Here is a 22000-nt window from a genome sequence, read left to right as displayed (position 1 = left end):
TTTTTCATGGTCCATTGCGTATAAGGTGAGTAATTTACCTTTCAATTAAATACTGCTAAACGAGATTTTGTTCGTTCTTTAAAAAAACCTTTATCTATTCTCGGTTAGGTTTCTAAAGTCTGGAAAAAAGTGATTTTTTTTTTGTTGTAATGTATTTAATCTGGTCGATATAAAATAGTTGCTCAGTTTATTTAACTTTCAACTGGGTAAATATTTCTCGACCTCCCGAGGGATTTTAGGTAGGATGGTTTTCCACTGTCTGGATGAGCCTGATCTATCATCTGGATAGGGGTTTTTGTCTCGCGTTTGCTTTTCCACGGATCAGAGGTCATTTATCATTCATATTTTTCTTACGATATTTTTTATTAATTCTCTCCTATTTTGGGTCTTATAGATTTGCTTAGACCCTCTAAGATCTACGATGAGGATATCATGATCTGTAAAATCAGTAGCCATTGGATCGACAGTTTGAGCTATTTGCCAGCTCACAACTTTAGGCGTATCAACCATTAGGCTTGTTACACACTAATCTGGTAGGAAAGAAACTCAAATCGGTTTATTTTTAACTTTTTCTAACAATAAGATCACTAAAGATCTACCGGCTCTTCACTTCCTTCTTCATGGCCTTAACTGCAACCGATCAGCATTTACTGAACCAACAATTAAAAAATTACATGAAAAATGGGTGGACGGTTAATAAGCATGATCTACTCATGAAGAAAACGCAATCTTAGATAAACATTCCATCCGTAGATAGTTCGAAGAAGATTCTTCTGCCAATAACAATTTCCAAATTGGCACAATTTTACCCAGATCAGGAGCAACATATTGCTGACTAACGTTTTTGGTTTAACCTGTGTAAATACGAGGTAGATTAATAATTAAAGAGACCAACAACTACAGCAAAAAAATATTAAATAGAATAAATCGAAACTATCGTAAAAAATATCAGTTTGTAAATAATTTTCATTTTTATAACCTCATTTGTTTATTTCAAAATATCGGTAACGCTTGAGTGTAGCGTGTAAGAATAACGTGCGGATAAGATTTTTATTCTCTGAAGTGTATTAACCGTGGAAATTTTTATAAGTAAACCGAAGTTTAAATCGGGCAGAACAAGTGTCAACGATTTTCATCGTAGCGGAAAACTGATGATTTGCAAAATCGTAGTAATGATCTTATTTTAACTGTGCGTATCGACACTGTTCATTCTAGTTTATCCAGGATAAACTGAATTATCCCAAAACGTGTTCAACGTGGGTTCTCTAAGAGTCGAATCAAGATCATAGAATTACCCGAATTTACATTTGTACGAAACTTAAACGACGGTTTTTAGCGGAAAGTAAAATCGTTTTTTAGATCGCGTAATACTCTCGTAACTTGTGATGGAACTTGAATTTATCATATTGAGCCAGAATCCTATATTAAAGTATGGAATGCAAATATCCGAGTTGGCATACCAAGAAAATTCAAAAACTACGCGTCAGGCGGTTAAGTGATGGTAACGGTGTTTTGGGACTATAAAGGCCTACGTTATTGCGATTATTTGGAAGACCAAAATATAACCAACAGCGAGTACTATTGTAACATGTTATAAAATAAACTGAAACATACAATAAGGAAGAAATTTCCTGCTTCTCTCTCAAAAGAGAGCAATTTTTCTGCGTGGAAACCCTACTACTCGACCCCTTACCGCACTGAAGTCACGGGAAGCTATACACGTTAGTTGGAATTTGATGCTACATTCAAAATTTACCTTACAGTGCCCATTTTGCAGCATATGATTTTTTTTTTTGTTTGATTTTCTCAAAGGGTTTTTACAGTAGCAACAATGAATAGCTGAAGAATGCGGTACAAAATTTTTCAGATACCAAGGTGAACATTTTTTTACTACTGGCATAAGAAAACTCCTAGAAATATAGAACAAATGGCTCAATATAGCCGGGGATTTTATTGAAAAGTAGCATTAGTTTGACTGTCATTGAATAAATAATAATTTCTCTATTATCATTTTTTTCTTTAATTATTGATATCCGTGTACATACTACAAAAAAAAAATGCTTTTCATTCAGAAATTTAACAGCTACATGAAAACAAGTACATAATTCCTAAAATAAACTTCAGTCTTTTCAGAACTATGTAGCCAGTGTAACTGAAATTTCAGTTTGTAACTGAAATTTTTTAATGTTTTTATAGTCGCAGACCTCAAATAATTTATAAAAAAAAATCCTCCTCCTCCTCAAATAAAAAATCTGAGGAGGGACCGTTTTTTGATTAATAATAATACATAATCTTTGATATCAACTATATTACCTGGGAAAATATAAATTAAGACAAGAGATAAATATTAAAAATTAAGAAAACACGACTGCCAAAAAAAAACATTGCTCTTTAATATAGGATAAATATTAATATAGGATAATTAAAGAGTGTGCGGGTGACAATATGATATATAGTATAATTTATTTTAAAAATATACATAATTATACCGCCTGTGACGCTCCCGGTAACGTAAGGATTCCAACTCAGGGCCATACATCTAAATCTGTTCCGCCATTGAGCTGCTACGGTGAAACAAACTAACATACATCCTAACTACATTACACTCCTTTTTGGGCAGTCGTGTAAAAAACTTATGCTATATATTTTTAGCAGATATCCTGATGAGAAAATTATATAAATTAATGATTTACATTTACATAATTCATTGATTTCTTTTTTTAAATTACAAAGATTTTGTATCAAATTAACGATAAAGAAAATTAGATAACTTTCACACATATAATGTATTTTATATTGTAGATGAAATGCGGGACAAAAAATAATAATTTACAGGATAATATTTATATAGTTAGTTAATATTTTAAAACTGATTTAAAAGGTTAATCGTAAAAAAGAGATTCCTTAATAAGACCAGTAAGTTTTTTTTTCTTGAACTATTCAGTGGATAGGTGAAATAATAATAGCTTACATAACTCACATGTGTTAACAAGTAAATCTGTATATAAATATCTCACACCTAAAGAAAATAACTTTATCTTAATTAAGAATAGAAAAAATCGGTAACTGGTTACTCACTTATCAACTTCTTTTTTTATTTTTATTTTAGCTGTATATATATATATATATATATATATATATACTTAATTAAAAGTGAAATATATGCGCTTTTGAAACAGGATTTGTTTTATATATATTGATTGACAAAGAAGGTACAAATTTTGATTCTTAAGATAGATAGTGTCTAGTACCTAACTACCACCAGTGGGTTAGTTAGAATTTAGAATAATGTATACAATTATATTGTTCACATGTAACAATATAAAAACCACACGCACGCACGTTCACACAAAATTTAACTACGTATTTTTTACTATAAAACCTAATGGGGCAGAGTAGTAGAATAGTTAAATATAATAGAATCTGAAACTAACCTTTTTGTTAATAAATTGTGCGATCGTTATCACCTGTACCTTCTTTGACACAAAACATGTTTGTTTAGTGATATAATTGTAATATATGGTGATAACAACTTGATAACATTACCACAACTTACCCAACACGTACTTAAGTACGCACACTCTCCTACTCATTCAATATATTCCATCGGAATTGTCTACTTGGTCTGGCGGCTATGCTAATAGCACATTCCTCACAGGTATATAGAACTCGATCTCACGCATGCCACATAGCACTCCTAAACGGTTGTTAAATGGTAAACCACATATTTTATTTTATTTATTTTTGTCTATAACTTACGAGTCGGGCTGTTTTCATTTTTTAATGACAATATTTCTTTTTATTGCTTTTTTTTTTTAACTTATACAAATTTTTTAAATAATATTCTTGAAAGGATACATTGTATTTTAAATTAGAAACTTTTAAGAAAATCTTTCTTTGTTAACCTTTTTGTACTTTTTAAAAAAGCCAATGAACGGCAAAATTTTCCCAGCTACGTCGGTCAAGTTTCAATAATTTTAAGCCCTATTTGTATCTTTATGATAAAATAACTCCTTTTCATTGAAATAGACGATAACCACACTTATGAATTAAAAAAAAATCTGACAACAAAATTGTAATACTTTCCTGTCACTAGCATATAGTGGACAAATAATTATCATAAAAAAAATTACCTAAGATTTCTTTTTTGGGATGGGATAATTTATGATGAAATTTAATTGGAAAATTATGATTATATAATTTAAATAAATTAAAAAAGTTTGTTAACTTAGCTAAAAAAGATTAGTTGTCGTTCACAGTCGTGTATTTCGTGAATCAAAATACCCTCCCAAATGAAATCACGCTTCATCTGCAAAAATCATAATTTTGAGGATATCTACGGAATTTTGGTCAATAAAACGTTTAAGCCATTGACAATAATTTATTATTTTGGCATGATCTGTAGGTTTCAGTTCTTGAACGTACATTACTTTGTAGGGGGAAAGTTTCAGTTCTTTTCTTACAGCTTTATATGCGGTAGAAAGTCCGATATCTTGCTGCTGTGCTAACTTACTCATCGACTTTGATGGACTTTCAGTAATAGCATCCGAAATATCAAGCAGCTTCTGTTCATCTAGTTTAGGTGGTCTTCTATTTTCATCAGAGTCTTCAACAAAGCTTGTTGCCCGAAATTTTTCGATAAGAGTTCGAACTTCATTGCGGTGAGGAAGAGAAGTATTTGGAAACTTTTCAGAAAACTTGTGATTCACTAAATCAGTATACTTCTCGCCTTCACGAAAAAAGTGTTCAACAAGAAAAATGCGTTCCTCTACCGAAAGAACCATCAGGTTTCTCGTAGCTATTGATTCCGATAAACGAAACAACACGAAACCAAACGAAGCACGTTCAATCACAACTCAACAACTGAAATCTTGGTTTATTACGGAGCAACGTTCAATGAAACCACGGAAAAACCAACCTAACGCCGAAGAATAGAATCCACCACATAATTGTAAAGCGTATTGCATAGCGACTTTCCGAATGCACTATACTATTTATTACATGTTTAGATAAACCAAAAAAAGTTTTGAAAAATTCAAAAAAATCTGTATTCTTAAATTTTGATCTCTTCCCCACCTCAATATTGCCCCCAAAGTATTTTTCTTTTAGTCGCTTGCACCACTATTATGCCCAGAAAGACATTAAAAAAAATCGGTTAAAAATGTGCAATAAATAAAAAAATAGCTTTTTCGATTTTTGGGGATGGGGGAATTTTGGGAAATTTTTTTTTAATTTTAAGATATGCATTAGGCTCATTCACGCATCAATTTATTATAAAATGATTTTTTTTGGAAAATTTTGAACAAATTGACCCCCAAAACCCCCCACACCCTGGAGATATTGATCTCAAAATTTTACCAACAAATTGCCCCATAAACACTAGTCTGTTTACAAAATTTCATCAAAATCTGTTTTCAGTCAAAAGTTATTAAGCTTAAAATACGCGAACACGCGTACATATGTACAGCAATACCCACCAGTTTTTTGGGGGTCCCTGGGTCATAAAACACCTAGAAATGCGAAGAAAAACTCATGCCCTACTTTTTTACTATGGACTTCTACATTTTTTATAGTGGCGTCTACATATTTTACAAAAAAAAGATGAATCAAAAAAAAGGTAAAATTCATATAAAATATTGAAATAAAAATCCAAAATTTTATGAATATCCAAAAAGCTCAGAAATGTAAACTTCAACAACCGAGGGAAAGGAAAATACATCGTACGACTGTGTTACAAAATATTAACCAAAAATGTTCAGTTAGGAAATTCATATTTTGATTATATCGTATTTAAATCTTTTAAATTTAATCTTTAAAGCCAAGATACACAACAAAATAAAGTAATAATTAGCATTTAACTTTAGTATATTCATCGCAATTTCGAAAAAAATATTTTTTCCGCTTTTTGAAAATTTGGCGGTTCATTGGATTTTTTTAATGACAAAAAATTTATTTAAAAAAAATGTTTAATTTTTTTAAACTTGGGAGCTTCCCCATCAGGGGAGAGATATTAAGTTATTTGACTTTATTGTTTAACAAAATACGTTTTGAGCATTAAAAATTTTAAACTGCGAAAAAAAATGTTGGGGACTCCCATCCTCAAGGGAAAGCATCCTGTTAAAATTTATTTTTTTTTTAAATAATCCCTAAATTTTAATAATAAACTAAAAAAAAGAACTTTTCAAAATTATTTAAAAAATACAAAGGTACAGCGTATCATACGTTTATGTGCTCTGAAGCAGGTTCCTTGCATCTTATACATTTTATTCTTTTTAATGTTTAAAAGAAATCTCATTCCTTTTTACCAACCTGATTCTCTTATTCTCTTTTAGAACGTCTAAAATGTTTGTCAAAATTTCTAATGTTGTTTACGCCCGGAGATTCGAACTCCGGTATATTTAACAGAAGAAGGCTTTTCCATTATTCTAATATCTCGAAAATCATTGGACAGTAGTATTCAGCTTTGTTCCCTCTATAGATTTTCCGTCCTTAATAAGTAGAACAGACTCTAGTTGCAGCTCCTTTTTGTTCTCTACGTTTAGATCAAATCACGGTTTGCTGCTCCTATTATGAAAAACAGATACTTCTGTGACGTACTTCTTTGTCTGATTCGTAAACCTTCTACTTTCCTGCTTGGTATCCCGTCAGTAGCCAAAATATACCGGCATAGCTCTCAAAATCAATGGAGCAAGTTCCCACCACCACCATCATTATCACAATTCTGTACTTCCTAGGTAGGATATACAAGAATTAATAATCTATAATAAAAATTACATACATAAAGTAATACACGTTGCAAATAAATGTAAGTAATCGTTACAAAATACTTATTACTTAACATTTTTGGAATTAAGTATTTCAAAGAGAAATACCTATAGTTGAGATTACCATCACTTTAAAAAAAAAGAAAAAACTCATGATGCTCCACAGCTTGAAAGTATAGCCAATGGTTGTTGGCTTCTTGTTACTAATCAAAACTTATAATGTTACATTTGGATTCACTTATTTACTATTTTGAAAAAAATTAGTTATATTACTTTACATAAAAAGGAAGAATTTATTTATACTTGAGTACTTTTGTATAATACAGAAATTTTCTCATCGTCTTAAATATCCTTTATAAACTGTGACAATTTGTTATAAATATTAGTAGTGAAATAACAAAAATTTCTTTTAAACATTTCACTTCTGGATTTAGGTGAAGGATAATTTACTGACCTTAAGTTTTTTTCTATTATAATTGAATTCATCATTATTATCGTTTCCGCTACTAGTAAAAAACTTTTTAAATTTTGTAAATAAATGACTGAAAAGTAATATATAAATGTACAAGTGTATGTGTGTGTGTGTGTGTGTGTGTGTGTGTGTGTGTGTGTGTGTGTGTGTGTGTGTGTGTGTGCTCGCGCGCGCGCGCGCGAGGATGAAACAAAGTGTCTTTCTCACATTATAGTTAAATAAAAAAGGCCAGATGTAAAATAAAAATGTATTGCCAAGCACGAAACGTGAAAATAGTTTTTTTTTGTTTTATTCAAGTGTGTAATTGCGTAATGATTACTTTCAAGCAAATAATTACACTTAAAAAAAATGAACTGAAATATTTGTCACGTGTTCGAATTTCCGTATAATAAACGTATTATCTCAATTATAAAATATTGTAGGGAAAAACAAAAGAGAATGTAATATTAAATAATGAAAAAAGAATGTTGTCCGCTTAGGAATGTAGCCGATCGAATTGAATCGGAAGAGAGAAGTTGTATATAGTATTATATTGTAATAAATGGTCGACTTTAGGGACCTTCACTCCAATTATATTCTATATAACAATGTATTCTATAAAAAGAAACAAGAAAAGAAAATAGCGATGTTAATAATATGCGTGGCTATGCATTCGTGTTACTGCACTCTGTTCACCGTATTACAGTTAAAATATAACCGCTTTGCATTTATATACTATTATTATTATTATTATTTATTATTACAGTAATTGTTTCTATTATATGTTAATATAATTGACCAGTCACACACTTAAAAGCAAAAAATCGAACATATTGCAGCAATATTGCTATTATTAATAATAACCTGTAAAAATTTCATGAAATGTATATATATGTATATACACACGAGTATACCAGGTGTCCGAAAAAGAACTTCGCGGTTTTAAATTAAATTTACTCCATTTAGAATTACAATCTATGTATTTTATAACATGAAAGTACAAAGTCTTAAGTCTCCTTTTTTTACCTCCTAATATAACTCAATACGAGTACTGTTTATTAAACCCTGCAGGCATCAAACCGATAATCCACCTCATTCCACACACTGGCGAGCATATCTGCAGGAATCGCTCCCCAGCTGCTGTTATTCTTTGGCTTAGGTAGTTGAATGGCTGATTTTTTTTTTTTGTATATGATGTCTTTTACTTATACCCAAAAGAAGGAATCCATCGGTGTCAGATCGAGAATTCACCGTGGCCGAGTGATGGGAGCTTTTCCGCCTATCTGGTTTCTTTGAAACCTGTCTTTGAGCGCAGTAATCACAACGTCGGCGTGTGGAGAGATCCATCCTGTTGGAAAATTAGGCTCTCCATCTTTTCAATCTGCGGAAAAATGAAGTTTTCTAACTTGTCCGATTATACTATTCTTATAGTATAGTTTGTGGAAAAAAATGACCCAAAGATTTGATTATCCATATACCACACCAGAACTTTCGGACAAATTCGGATAAATTCCACCAATTCGTGTGAATTTTCTGAGCCCCATTATTCGATAATTATGGTGATTCATTACTCCATGAACATGAAATGTTACTTCATCAGAGAATAAAATACGACCCAGGCAGTTTTTATCAACAGAAATGAAATCTAACGTGGTCGTTACAAATTGACTCTGTGGCTTATGGTTAGGTTTAATTTCACTTTATAAGATCGCATGCTTATTTTAACATTTTTTTTTAAATTGCCCAAAAATACCCCTTCCCCAAAAATCTAAAAATGCTTTCTTTTTATTTATCGCATATTTTTAACCGAATTTTTTTAACGGGTCGAGGGAGCCGATCAAAGTTTAAAAATATCATTTTTTTTTGATTTCTCAAAACTTTTTTTGGTTTACTTAAACTTTTAGTAATAATTTAGAATGAAATTTCATAATAATTCACCACCATCCCCAAAAAAAATCTTAAATAACTTTCTATTGTTTGTACATTTTTTAGTGGAATTTTTTTTTATTTTCTTTCATTTAATAAAGTAAACGTAGAAAAACCAAAAAGTTTTCTTAGAAGATGATTTTGGAAGTGGAGAACCAGAAAAAAAAAATACCGATTTTGTTTCATTTAAAATGTTTTTTTTTTTTTTTTTTTTTATTTTTTTTTTATTTAAACGTATAATGATAATTTTACAATAAAAACTTCATCATAAATTAACCCCACTTACAAAAAAAAGAAATCTTAGGTAACGTTTTTCATGATTAATTATTTTTCCATTATAACAATAAATAACCACTACAAAGTATTACAATTTTGTTGTCAGCTTTTTTTTTTTTAAATTTACTTATTCTCTATTTTACTACTGAAAAATTGTTCTAATATCTAAATAAAAAATCAATGTAAAAAATGTAGTAATATAAACTTTCCAGGGTTTTTTCAGAGAATAATTTTTCAGACAGTACATTTTAATTAACAAAAAAAAACTGATTCAATTTAATTTTATTAGAAAATTTAAAATTTGTTTAAATAATCAGATAATTTGTATAAATAAATTATTAAATTTTATTTTAATTATTACCATTTACAGTGCTTTTCAAAAAACATTATTTTCTTTCTTTAAAGAAATAACTTGTAATTTTTTGTTTAGGTTTTGATCTTTAAATCCTATTCTTCTGAATTTTCTACTTTAAGTACTTGGTGTTACAAACAGTAGTCAAAACCATGGCTTATAAAGTTCATTGAAACAAGCCTAATAGTATCAAATGCTTACTTGGTCGGTTCCATTTTTTCTATAGGGATCCCATTTTAATGCGAGATATATTGTTTTTATCCTACAACGAATTCTACAGGATGAATTCAGTAAGATATGAAACACTATTAAGAATACTATTTAAAAATACATCAGTAAAAAATACATTTTGTTCATCACATCTCTTTCGTTGAGATCTAGTATATAAAAGGTTTGTAGAAAAACATAACATAAATATGTTTAGGAGTAGAGTTGTATATAGAAAAAAAAAGATTTTTTTTCGATATAAGAATATTGAAATATAAAATAATCTTCTTGTAGTAGAAAATTTATCGAATGAAAATTTAAATTTGACAGAATGTGTTTTGATTTAATTTTTTGCATAGATTTGAAGATAGAATTGTCCATAGAGTTCCATGTACAGATAAAGTCATACTTGCTCCTAAATAATCTTTTTTGTAAAAAAAAAAAAGAATTATCAAAACATTTGAAAATAAATTCAGATACAAATATCTGTTTTGAAAAGGTGTGGTTGTATACGTGAACAGTGTTCAATATAAATATTAAATAAATTATGAAAAATACTTGAGGAATGTGTTTTGATTTCATTGTTTGCATAGAGTTAAAGATCGAATTGTCCATAGTACATTAAACAATACATTTCTGTGGCAATAGGTTATTTATTAATAACTTTTGCATTCTCTTAATATCGATCTGTGTTAGTCATTTCTTCCTCAGAATCTGACATAATTAACAAAAGGATAAACAGTGTAATATAGAAACCATAGCTAAAAGGATAAACAAACTAATGTATAAACTATATAGTTACCTATCGGTGTACTTTCAAATTAACCTCTGCTTCCTAACTACTAAATCGGATTAAAATCGAAGTAAGAAAAACACCCGATACATTAAATAATATCCACTTCTGATTGGTGAGTGGTTGAAAAGAGTAACCTTTTGATCGGTTGAACACCTGTATCGTAATGAAAATCTGTTTCATAATGACCCTCATTATAATATAGGTTCCAGCCGCGTAATTCAATTACACAGCCGTTGAAAAAGGTATTTTTTAAAATTCATCCGTAAAAATAATTCAGCAATTGCGATATAATGTAACTCGTTTCTGTTCATAACGCCTTGCCATCCGTTGATTCAAAAGTAGTTGTAGGTACTTATTTCTCGGCCGTTGTAGGTTTATTTCGGCTATTCTTCTGCGTAATATATCAATCAAGAAAATCTGTAAGTACAATGACAAGGATGAAAATTCAGACCCCAAATTCATAAGAATTGAATAGCAAGGAATTGCATTTCGATTCTTTTATTATAGAAAAAGTTTCGTTATGAAGAGTACTGTTACAGAGAGAGTTTAATGTATTAATGTTAAAAAATGTATTAATATTAAAAAAGTATTGATTAATAATATAGAAATTAGTAATGACATTAATAAACGGTTTAAAATTTTGAGACTTGTTAAGATGTTTATCTGAGCTTTTGTTTATTTTCCAGCCGTTTGCCTCGAAATTTGGAGGAAACCTTATATGTAAACGTGTAGTTTAGTTATATTTGAATGTTTTTAATGTTTTTTTTTTTTTTTTTTTTTTTTTTTTTTTACTTGGATTAATTTTTTAACTCAGCACAGCAGGCTTGTACGTGGCAATATGGAAATGGAATTTTTTTAGCATATGAAAAATGCCATGTCTGACCGGGATTTAAACCCGGTACTCCCGGATGAAAATCTAAGACACTACTACTCCCCCACGGAGATCGAGGATATATTAATTTTGTAGTTGTTTCTGTTGCATTTTTTGGGGTAGTGGGAGGGGATAAGATTCCTTTTATAATCTGTTTAGCGTTCGTTATTTTTTTTATTATTACTATATGTAGTTATTCGTAAGTTTTTTTATATTTTTTTGTTCTTATTCTATGTTTTTACTGAATTAAATGATTGTTTTTTACTTAAATTCCAGGTCCGGCATCGTTTTTATTCGGATGTTATCGATAAAGTTTGTTAAATGTTCGGATATGAATTAATACATACGTATACGTGTGTATACCCCAATCCCTACTTTAAAATGAATCTAAAGGTGAAATAGCCTTCTTGAAAATTATTTAACTGTTCGGCTTTAAATTTTAAAATTCTTCTCTTTTTTTGGCAACAACGTATTTTTAATAATTAAAATTTTATATTTATCGACTTTGCTTTTTGATCTACTTTTGCGAAACAAAAAAAAAATTCTACAACAAATATTTAAGTAATATTATAACTCGTTCGTCGATAATTTTTTTTTTTTTTAGGTTATTGTTTTACATTTCTAAGGGGACAGATCTTAAACGAGACATCTAGATTAAGGGCGGTGGTGTAACGACTGGGACCCAGCCGACCAGTTCTAAGGTTGATTGACTTACATCAGTCGACTGTTCGATTTCTCCTTTGTTAATACTATCACCGCATCATAATCATCACCATCTTGTGTTGAAATGCGATGCGCTCTCATTTAGCTGATTCAGACCCGGAGTCCCAACCGCTATCAGTCGTCAGACATTAACCGGCTAGTAACGGAGGGTTAGAACCGACACTCTCCATTAACCGGCGACCACAACCCTCTCACCCCGCCACCGTGTCGCTCCCCGATTTAAATGTCTTCATCATCACCTTCCCTTCAACATGTTCTTTTGCCGTGGATCTCCGCCCTCTTTTATTATACTCCTTATACCCAACCTCTAATGTATTTTATTTTTTCATTTGATTCGACCTCCTTCTTTTTCTTTATCCTGTCGTTCCGTTGAAATTCAGGTGAATCTTACCTGTATCTTTACGTACACATACAAACCAACAACCGTAGATATTTATTCATATGTGTTTGTGTGTAAACATGTTTTATTTTAAGAGTTTATTTCATTCATTTATTAACTTGGTCTATTCTATTGTGTTTCTACTTGTCTGCCTTTAGGCTATTCAATCACCAATCGGGCTTGGAGGGTCATCAAATCTTCTTTAGTTAGTTGACACTATATAAATAATATGATATATAATTATTATTGATGAAGAAGAATAAAAGGGATGAATTGATGTTTTGGTTTTTTTATGTAGTTCTGTTTTGTTGGTGCTGCATGTTATTCGGCCCAATTAGAAATCTAACTCCAATGATTTTTTTGTGCTCCTCCCTCTTGTCATTCACTTTCTCTGTACGTGACTGCATCATAATTTTATAAACAGTCAAACTTATTCATTTGGATTCTTATAAAGAATTGTTTATAAAAGTTATATTATTACTTATACTTTATTTTAATTTAAAATAAATGTTTTATTACTTTTTGGATCATCTTTTGATGAAGAAAAAGCAGAATAAATATGTAAAATGTTTGTAAAGAGAAAAAGTTGTACAAGTACAGAGACACTTTACAATGATCCTGCTCGCCACACCACCCATTCTATAAAAAGGAAAAAAGCTTAAAACTAATGCTGCCACATCATTTCAGAGGAGGTGACTAAAAGACAAGAGGGACTAGAAGACGATGGAGATTGTCTTTTAGACCTTCTAAACCTGATAACACATCACAATCATCAGTTTGACCTGTTAAGATACCACCGATGCAAATGCCTAGACAGAGACATTTCCATCAATGTGTTTACATAAGTTACCTTGCCTTTTCTTTCTTTTTCCTGTTTAGCCTCTGGGAATTACCGTTCAGGTATTAACTTCGGAGGATGATATGTAAGAGTGTAAATGAAGTGTCATCTTGTATAGTTTTGGTTTGACCATTCCTGAGATGTGTGGTTAATTGAAGCCCAACCACCAAAGAACACCAGCATTCACAAATTAGTATTCAAATCCGTATAAAAGTAACTGCCTTTACTAGGACTTGATTGCTGGAACTCTCGACTTCCAAATCAGCTGATTTGGGAAGACGAATTCACCAGTAGACCAACCCGATGAGTTAACTTACCTTGCCTAACATAACATAACTTGCCTTCACATGTATTCTTCCAACCACGTACCATAACTTTCAACCCTCAACTATCAAATAAACCGATTTACGGAAACAAATGTGTTCAATGTGAGCATTTTTTGATACTTGGCATACAGCCAACTAATAGGAGAGTTCATCTCGTAATTTAACCAGCATGTCTGCAGTAATGGAAGTAACAGCTGATTCCAATCCTGTACCTCAAATCAGGTAGATTAGGTGGTAAAATTCCATGGAAAAAATTGCATGGAATTCAGATTGGATGACCTTGAAGGCCACTGAAAACAAGCCTTGTCACCGAATCATGCCTGTAACAGCTGTAAGCAGTATGGATGCATGTGTAAATATTTCCTTAAAACATTCCACACTGCTCGGCATTACTAGTTCACATCTGAGTCATATTTCATCATCAACCTGATCCAATTAAATTTTTTTTCTGTCTTTCTACTTCGTTTCTTACCATTATGATTATTTCTCTCCAATTCATCTTACATTGAATTTTATGCTTTATTTCAGCTTTAGCCCTCCATCCCTAGATATGGATTCTAGATAATTGAATTTATTTACTGCCATCCAGTACTTTCATTAATTATTCTACACCTCCTTTAAAACTATGTCTGCTTTTCTTTAACTAATTTCCTTAAGCCTCTTTCCACAACTTTAGTGCATTCCTCCAGTTTCTTTTTAATACGTAATATTTTATTTACCAAATATAAAATTCCATTACAATATTATTTTTAAATATTGTTTCATACATTAATATGATATAGCCAATTACACTACTATTGATTATATGCCTTTCTTATGTAGACAGTTCTAATTTTAATTTTACTTTTTTTACAGATTCAGAGCATGCTTGAAGATGGCAAATACTGGTACAGCACATTTAGTCGGAAAGATGTTTTTTAACGTTGTTCAAACAAAATGTTTTGTTTTGAAACCAGAAAAGATGTGCGTTAAAAGATCATGGAGAGGAAAATGCCAGCAATATGAATACAGAAAACAAGCGCATTTGAGGGATAATCCTTCATTCTAACACATGTTCGTTTATCAGAACAGAATTTTGTACCGGCCAAATACAAGACAACGATTTTATTGGGAATTTTATTTTCCTCATTCGATATCGAAATGTAGCTTTAAAGGCTTTCTGTAAAATATTTGTAGAAATTGCTACTCGTAATATCGCTTTCTGCTGACTGATAAAATGTTACAGATAGTCAATATTTTGTTATTTATAAAAGTTATATGTAGTAGGTTAAGAAATGTAATTTATAAAAAATGGTGCTCCATTAAATGGACAGAACTTAAATAGAATTTTTTCAGTCATGATATCAAAAAAATCTTTTCAACTGTTGAAAAAAATAGGATCTTCATTTATATAGGAAGTGGATACTTAAATTTATTATGTGATTAGTCCAAGTCCAAATAGGACCATTAGTTCAGATCCTCTACATTAGTTTATGAGTCTGTGTCTAGGATATTTATCCATTATTTGAGAATCGTTGTCATTACACTCATAGTCTGTTGAGAGTATTAGTCAAACATATAGTATTAAACATAACCTGTTGTTGTGAACAGTGAAGAAAAAAATAGTTGTAAAATGATTTTTATTCTGCTTATTTATTATAGAATTTAACCAACAAATTTTTTTTCACTGATAAAAAATTAGAAATGGTGCTTCTGTTTCCATAATGTTAAAATAACATACTGAAAATCTGTTAAAATGTATCCCTTTTGTGACAGTAAAGTTGTTTTTTAAATCCATTCTTACTAGATAACCATACGTGTTCATACTTACTGTCCATTTCTATATTAGATGCCACATATGGTTCTATATGTGTGAAAGTTTGAATTAAATGCTATTTTCCACATTATTAAATAAATTCAACAAATTTATACTGTATATATATATATATATATACATATATTTGTAAAAGTTTTATTTAGTAATGTACAAATGACTTGTATGATTAGGTTGCATCACTGTATGCGTGATATAAAATTAGAAGTCCTTATTAATAGTAATTGTTGATACAGTAAAACTATTGCAACGTATTTCATTATATATATTGTTTTTAATTATGAATTAAATCCTTTAAAACTTTCTTCTTATATAGCAATTACATGTAAATTTAACATCCTGAGTTAGCATTTATTATAACAATAAAATCACAGTTTGTTATATTTATTTACACAAACCCCTTTTTTAGATATACAATATCTTTTTTAGATTTTTCTACCAATGAATTTTAATGAAAAAATAAATTTATTGATATGATATAGATTTAGACCATTCCTAAATGGATGGATCTAATTGAAATTAGCTCCATCTATTAAGAATAATAATTTGTTTGTTTAATTATTTAATTTATACAAAACAAGTGATAAAGTCGAAGAAATTAGAATTATTTTTTTTTTAAATCAGTTTGGGTCTGGTCCTATGACTTCATCATTTAGTGTGCACTTTTGGTATTTATGTCTGTTTCTGTGTTAGACTTGTCATCAGAAACTTACAAAATTATATCAAATTAGTCAGTAAAATGTTTATTTTAAAACTGTATTAATTTTATTTATAAACATCATATCTTTCTAGGAAACTGTTATGGAAAGTACATATGAAAAGATACCAATGCAGTTCTGATTATTATTACATTGAACCGTACTCATTTCAGTATATTTTATATATTAACAAAGCTTTTTTCTAATTTTTTGAATGAAAATTGAGATGTGATGAACATAAATAATCAATATCAGTTTGCTTATGTAGTGAAAAACAGCTTGCTGAGAGTGCCTGCCTTTCTATAAAAAAAAACTGATGTAAAAAGATTAATGTCTAGCATATATGTATGCTAAATGTGGTGTTTACATTAACATAAAGATATTTCTATACTATTATGTGTCTGTCCATGGATAATATTCCTGACTGAACTAATTTAGTTAACTATTCATTGTTCAGTAGAGATATGTTTTATTACATATTTCTGTTTAATTAATTAACTGCACACTACATCTGATTATGTAAGCTTCTGAATGAGAACTGAAGAACCAATTCCCCATTATTCTTGACCTTCAAGTCAAATCCCATTGCAAATAAATGTATATAAAAATATCAGTAAAAGCTATAATTAAATAAAATGTAATTTATACAAGATGAAAAAATTTAATAATGAATTTAGCTCCATCCATTTATAATAATAATTTTTTGTTTTAATTCTTTCATTGGTATATAACAAGTGATAAAATCAATGAATATTAGAATGGGAATTTTTTATAAAGGTCAGATTGTGTCTCATCCCAAGATCCCTCTTGCTCATTTGTAATTTGAGCCTGAATGAATCATTGTCCATTTAGTGGAAAACCATCTAATTTGTGTAATCAACTATTTGTGCAAGCAATTTATTTTTATTTTATTATAAATGTTAATTTTTTGCTAAGATATGTTATTTATTTCTTGTTGTTACTGTTAATATTGTATAGATTATTGACCATTACACACTGAATTGAACTGTGCTTCTCGTGAGTAAGCTACTTATAATTTATTTTCTAATTATATAGTTAAATGAACGTATGAAACATTGCAATAAATTATAATAGAAATCTTTGTATTGAATTTGTTACTCAGCTAAAGAGATTTTTGTTACAGATGATGAGTAATTTTAATCTTTTTTTAATTTGAAAAAAATGCCTTTTCATAAAGAAATTTATTCAAAATATCCAAAATTATTTATTTAAAATAGTTGTTAATTTCAAATTTTAATTTCACTATATCATCAGTTCTTAATTTAGTTTAAATATTATCAAATATTATTCGTTAACATTATAGTTTGTACATATTTGTAAAGTAATGTACTGTCGGTCTGTTGATTTTAGATTTACTTTTGCATCACAATACAATAGTGGTAAATAATTGAGTTTTTATCTAACTCTTTATCACTGTGGGAACCAATGGTTGGCTTAGTAATTTGTGTAACATTTTCCATCAGTTGGATATCATATTTCCTTCTTATATATAACCAGTTAAAAAAAAAAAACACACGAAAATATAACTTTCAATAATATGAATGCTGCTTGTGTGCGTGCATGCTTGTTCGTAATCGTTCGTGTTCATTGTGAAAAATACATAAGTTTTTAGTCTTGTTTATTGTGCATTAAACTCTAGTTAAAGTTTTATAACCAAGTAACGCTTGTTTTCAGTTGTTTTATGTCAAGTTTAACTTGTAACCATAATGAAATAACTGCCTAGAACATGCTACTCAAATGAAGCGTCTAAACCTTGCCAATTATGTTTTTAGTTTTTGTTTGCTAATCCCGTCTGAATTTTGAATACAGTATTTAAAAAAGTGATGATAAACGTTTTAAAATATCTAATTACATTAGTATAATTTTTTTCACTCAGTAAATTTATAAATATGCGCGAGACAAGCTAATCAACTGTAGTTAGTTATTAAACAGGTTGTTAGGTTGGCAAGACGTAATAAACAGCTGACTAATAATACCAGTTGCAAATAACTGTTCTTTTCGAAAATGGTTTTGCTGTTTAATTCGGAATTATTCACATTAAAAAAAGTTCAATTAAATGAGATAACTTAAAATATAATTTAATACGTGTTATCCTTTTTTGCATTATGTGGTATATTCACAGGTATTTAACGATATATTTAAGGTATTTATATTAATAGTACATTTCCGTGCTTGCTGTTAATTCATTTTTAATGAAAATTAATCACAGTATTTCTCTCCTGTTTCATTATCTAGAACCACGGGTAGGCCATTTTAATACCATACAATGAAGAAATGTTTTTCATATAATTATTGGTTCATTCGTTTATTAATGTTAGGTTAGTTTCAGATTTGATAAGACTGTACTTAGAATCGTGGTTCGAAAGTGTTGATAAAATTCCTTTGTAATGTGAATTAGATCTATAAAATCGCGTTTATTAATATGTTTGTATTTGCTAACATGAAAATCTTAATATTACAATAAACCCATTTTTAATCGTCCAAAAAAAAAAATTACTGTTGTTTTACTCATCTCACCAATTATAATATTGTAATGTTTATTTTATTAATAATCTGATAATATATCATGCTGTGAATTTCTTACTATTAACATATCTCGTTATTTTCAGAAATTTTTAATACTTTAGTATGTCGATATTATTTTCAATAAAATCTAAACTTTGAGGTCCACTGTTATTTGATCTTCGACGAATAATAACTTGAATTTGTAGATTTTATTTACAATGTAAAGAAGTTAATTTCCACAATTACTCTTATCTTAATAATATATAGGTAATAAAACTATTAGATTCTAATAAGCAGCATGACATACATTTTTTTGTTTAATGTTTATGTCATTGTAGGAGTAGGTTGTTATAATTAAATTATTCATTTTCTGCAGCAGAATGAATGCTCTTCTTGTTTGCTGTCAACAAATTTTTTTAAATTCCAGTTTTAGATACTTAGGAAGAGTAAAGGAAAAACTTAAAAATCACATGCAAATGTGTAGAATATGCCATTACTAAAGTCCATTTAGGTATAGAATTCTTTAATTGAATATCCACTATCAAATAAAATTTCTTAAATGATATTTAAGTGATATTAATTTAGTAATTTTTTTGCAATAAAAGTCAATATTTTAATTAACTGCAGCATATAAGCATATAATTACTAACTGCATATCATTTTAATTAAATACATATAACTGCAGCAGCAGTTATATTAACATTTTTTAAGCAACTTCAAATTATAGAGTTCAGATAACCAGAATTTATTTAGTAAAAGAGCTATGCCTATTACTATTTGTCACAGTATACAGTGCTAATATTTTATACTTTTCTGCCACATTTCTGTATATCAAATGATTGTTGTTACTTACATAATTTAATAATTGTCTTTTCTTTGAAGTGCTATAATAAAAGTAATTTTCATTATGAAAAATTGATAAGTTTCATAAGTAGTACTTGCCTTACTTGTCATAGCAGGATTACAGTGATGCCATGTATTAACCTAAGAACACTGTTAATCTATGTTCTGTAGGCTATGCAAAAATGTTTACAAATTTTAACATATTTTTATAGAATCTGTGTTGTTTGTCACATCATTCTATCTTTCTTAACAGATTTTAAATTGGAAAAAGTATGCTACAGCTGATTTTTAATAGACTTATATTAACTATGTTACCATAGATAATTTTCAAATAATTGTAATTCTCTGAAAGTTAAAGAGTAATATACTTGACAATCTCTGCGGCAGAATGATGTAATATTTCTTCTTCATCCAGGAAGGAAAGTTCAAATTTATCCAGGTTTCTTGGTTCAAATTGTTGTAGGCTTGGCATTTTTTCATATACAAATACTATATAAAATTTATTTTGTGTTAAGAAAAAATATTTATATAGGTTGGATAACTGGATTTTGGGTTTTGACTTATAGTAACCAGAAAGAAAATAAGTTTTAGATTGATATCATGGTACCATGATCTTTTAAATAAGGTTACTGATTACGGTGAATGCAAACTCTTATGAAAATTAAGACATTTCTAATAAAACAAATTTAATTTTAAATAATTGAAGTATATACAGTGTTTAAAAAAAAAAGATTAAAATAATTAAATTATAACTACATTATTATTTCTGTGCAGTATTTAGTGCTATCAACAATGTCAACTGAAAATAATATAGCTCTAAACATGTATAACTAATTTATTATATACCATTTAATTTTTTTTTTTACTTTGGAAAATTATTCATAAATTTAGAAATTCTGTTTGCTGATGCAAAACAGTCATTATTAAAAATAATAACGACCACTTAAAAATATTAAACAAAAAAAAAGTGAAAATGCTCAGTGTTGTATTATTGCACAGTTTATTTGAATAATTTCATGAAAAAGCTGATCAAAGAAAATATCATTTGTATATGCTAAGGTAAATAATTCAAAATGAAGCCTTTCCAAAATAAATGTATGAATACAGCATATTTTAATACAAGGCTTATTTCACTAATCACAAGCTCATGTAGTTTGAAATTTTTGTAAGAAACTTTAAAAATTCACATCCATTTTGGTATGAATTTGTTTTTTTTTTTTTTTTTTTTTTTTTTTTTTATGAAAAATAAAACTATATGTAGGTAGTCTTTACTGATGAGATTGAAATAAAAATATTATTAAATTACACAGTAACAATTATTATTCTTAAAGAGGTGAATAAAACTTTATTAAATTCTGCTTAATATGTATGAAATAACAAACTGGTGCTCATAAAAGTATATTATTAAAAATGTGTATTATATTACTTTATTTACAATTTATTTGCATTTATATTTTATTTTACAGTTGTCTATAAACATTAGAATTCATGTAATATAAAAATCACTGTTGTTACTCATAAAGCTTACACATTTGAACTCAGTCATCTCAGTTACCATACAAATTTAGTAGACAAGGTTGTACGCAACATGCAGTGATTTATGTACATTTCTGTACTTATAAGCAATAATAAATAATTAGCAATAACTAAACAGATATTTGTAAGTATTTATTTGTTATTAATGATTGTAAAAAATGTGATGTTTGTTGTATTTGTACTATAGTTATTATTTATTTTAATATTACTATTATTGTTGTTTTTTAATAAATGCTGTATTTTTATTTTCTTAATGGTTTATGTTTATTTATTATTTTTTTTTTATTAATAAAATTACATTTATAGAAGCATGCTTGATGAATATAGATCAGATATAAACATATGGTTGTGGAAAGTTTATTATTTCCAGTAGAACTTCATTTATTCTGACTAAATAGATCATCCGATGAACAAAAATCTCGATAATCCAAAAATGTTGAAGCTTTAATAAAATAACCCCATTTTTTTAAAAAAAAGAACGCCATTTACATTATACATTAGACCAGTTGTCATCAACTTTTTTTTTTACTCTGGGGCTAACATTTCTAGCCTAATATTTTAATCAGATATACAAATTTTTATGTTGCTTTTATAGGTGTGTACCACCATCCTAAGTCTAAAGGCCATATCTCAATATATATATATATATATATATATATATACATTTGAATTAAG

General features: G+C 28.8%; 1 protein-coding gene and 1 long non-coding RNA gene across 2 annotated transcripts in view; both read left to right on the top strand.

Annotated features, from left to right (window-relative positions):
- LOC142323695 (uncharacterized) overlaps positions 1–16027 on the top strand; it is a 337049-nt gene extending 321022 nt beyond the window's left edge. The window contains exon 4 of the mRNA XM_075363798.1: positions 14765–16027. Within this exon, the coding sequence (XP_075219913.1) occupies positions 14765–14957 (193 nt within the window). The 3' untranslated portion in view covers positions 14958–16027. The remainder of the gene's footprint in view (positions 1–14764) is intronic.
- Positions 16028–16356: 329 nt separating this feature from the next.
- LOC142323694 (uncharacterized) lies at positions 16357–21579 on the top strand. The gene is made up of 2 exons (XR_012756153.1): positions 16357–18563; positions 21256–21579. It is a non-coding gene; the product is annotated as an uncharacterized LOC142323694 (long non-coding RNA).
- Positions 21580–22000: the final 421 nt, after the last annotated feature.

The sequence above is a fragment of the Lycorma delicatula genome, chromosome 4 (genome assembly GCF_047948215.1).
Source record: "Lycorma delicatula isolate Av1 chromosome 4, ASM4794821v1, whole genome shotgun sequence".
NCBI classification, from domain to species: domain Eukaryota; kingdom Metazoa; phylum Arthropoda; class Insecta; order Hemiptera; family Fulgoridae; genus Lycorma; species Lycorma delicatula.
The sequence above is the reverse complement of the archived record's forward strand: the minus strand, read 5'-3'. Positions and strand labels throughout refer to the sequence as shown.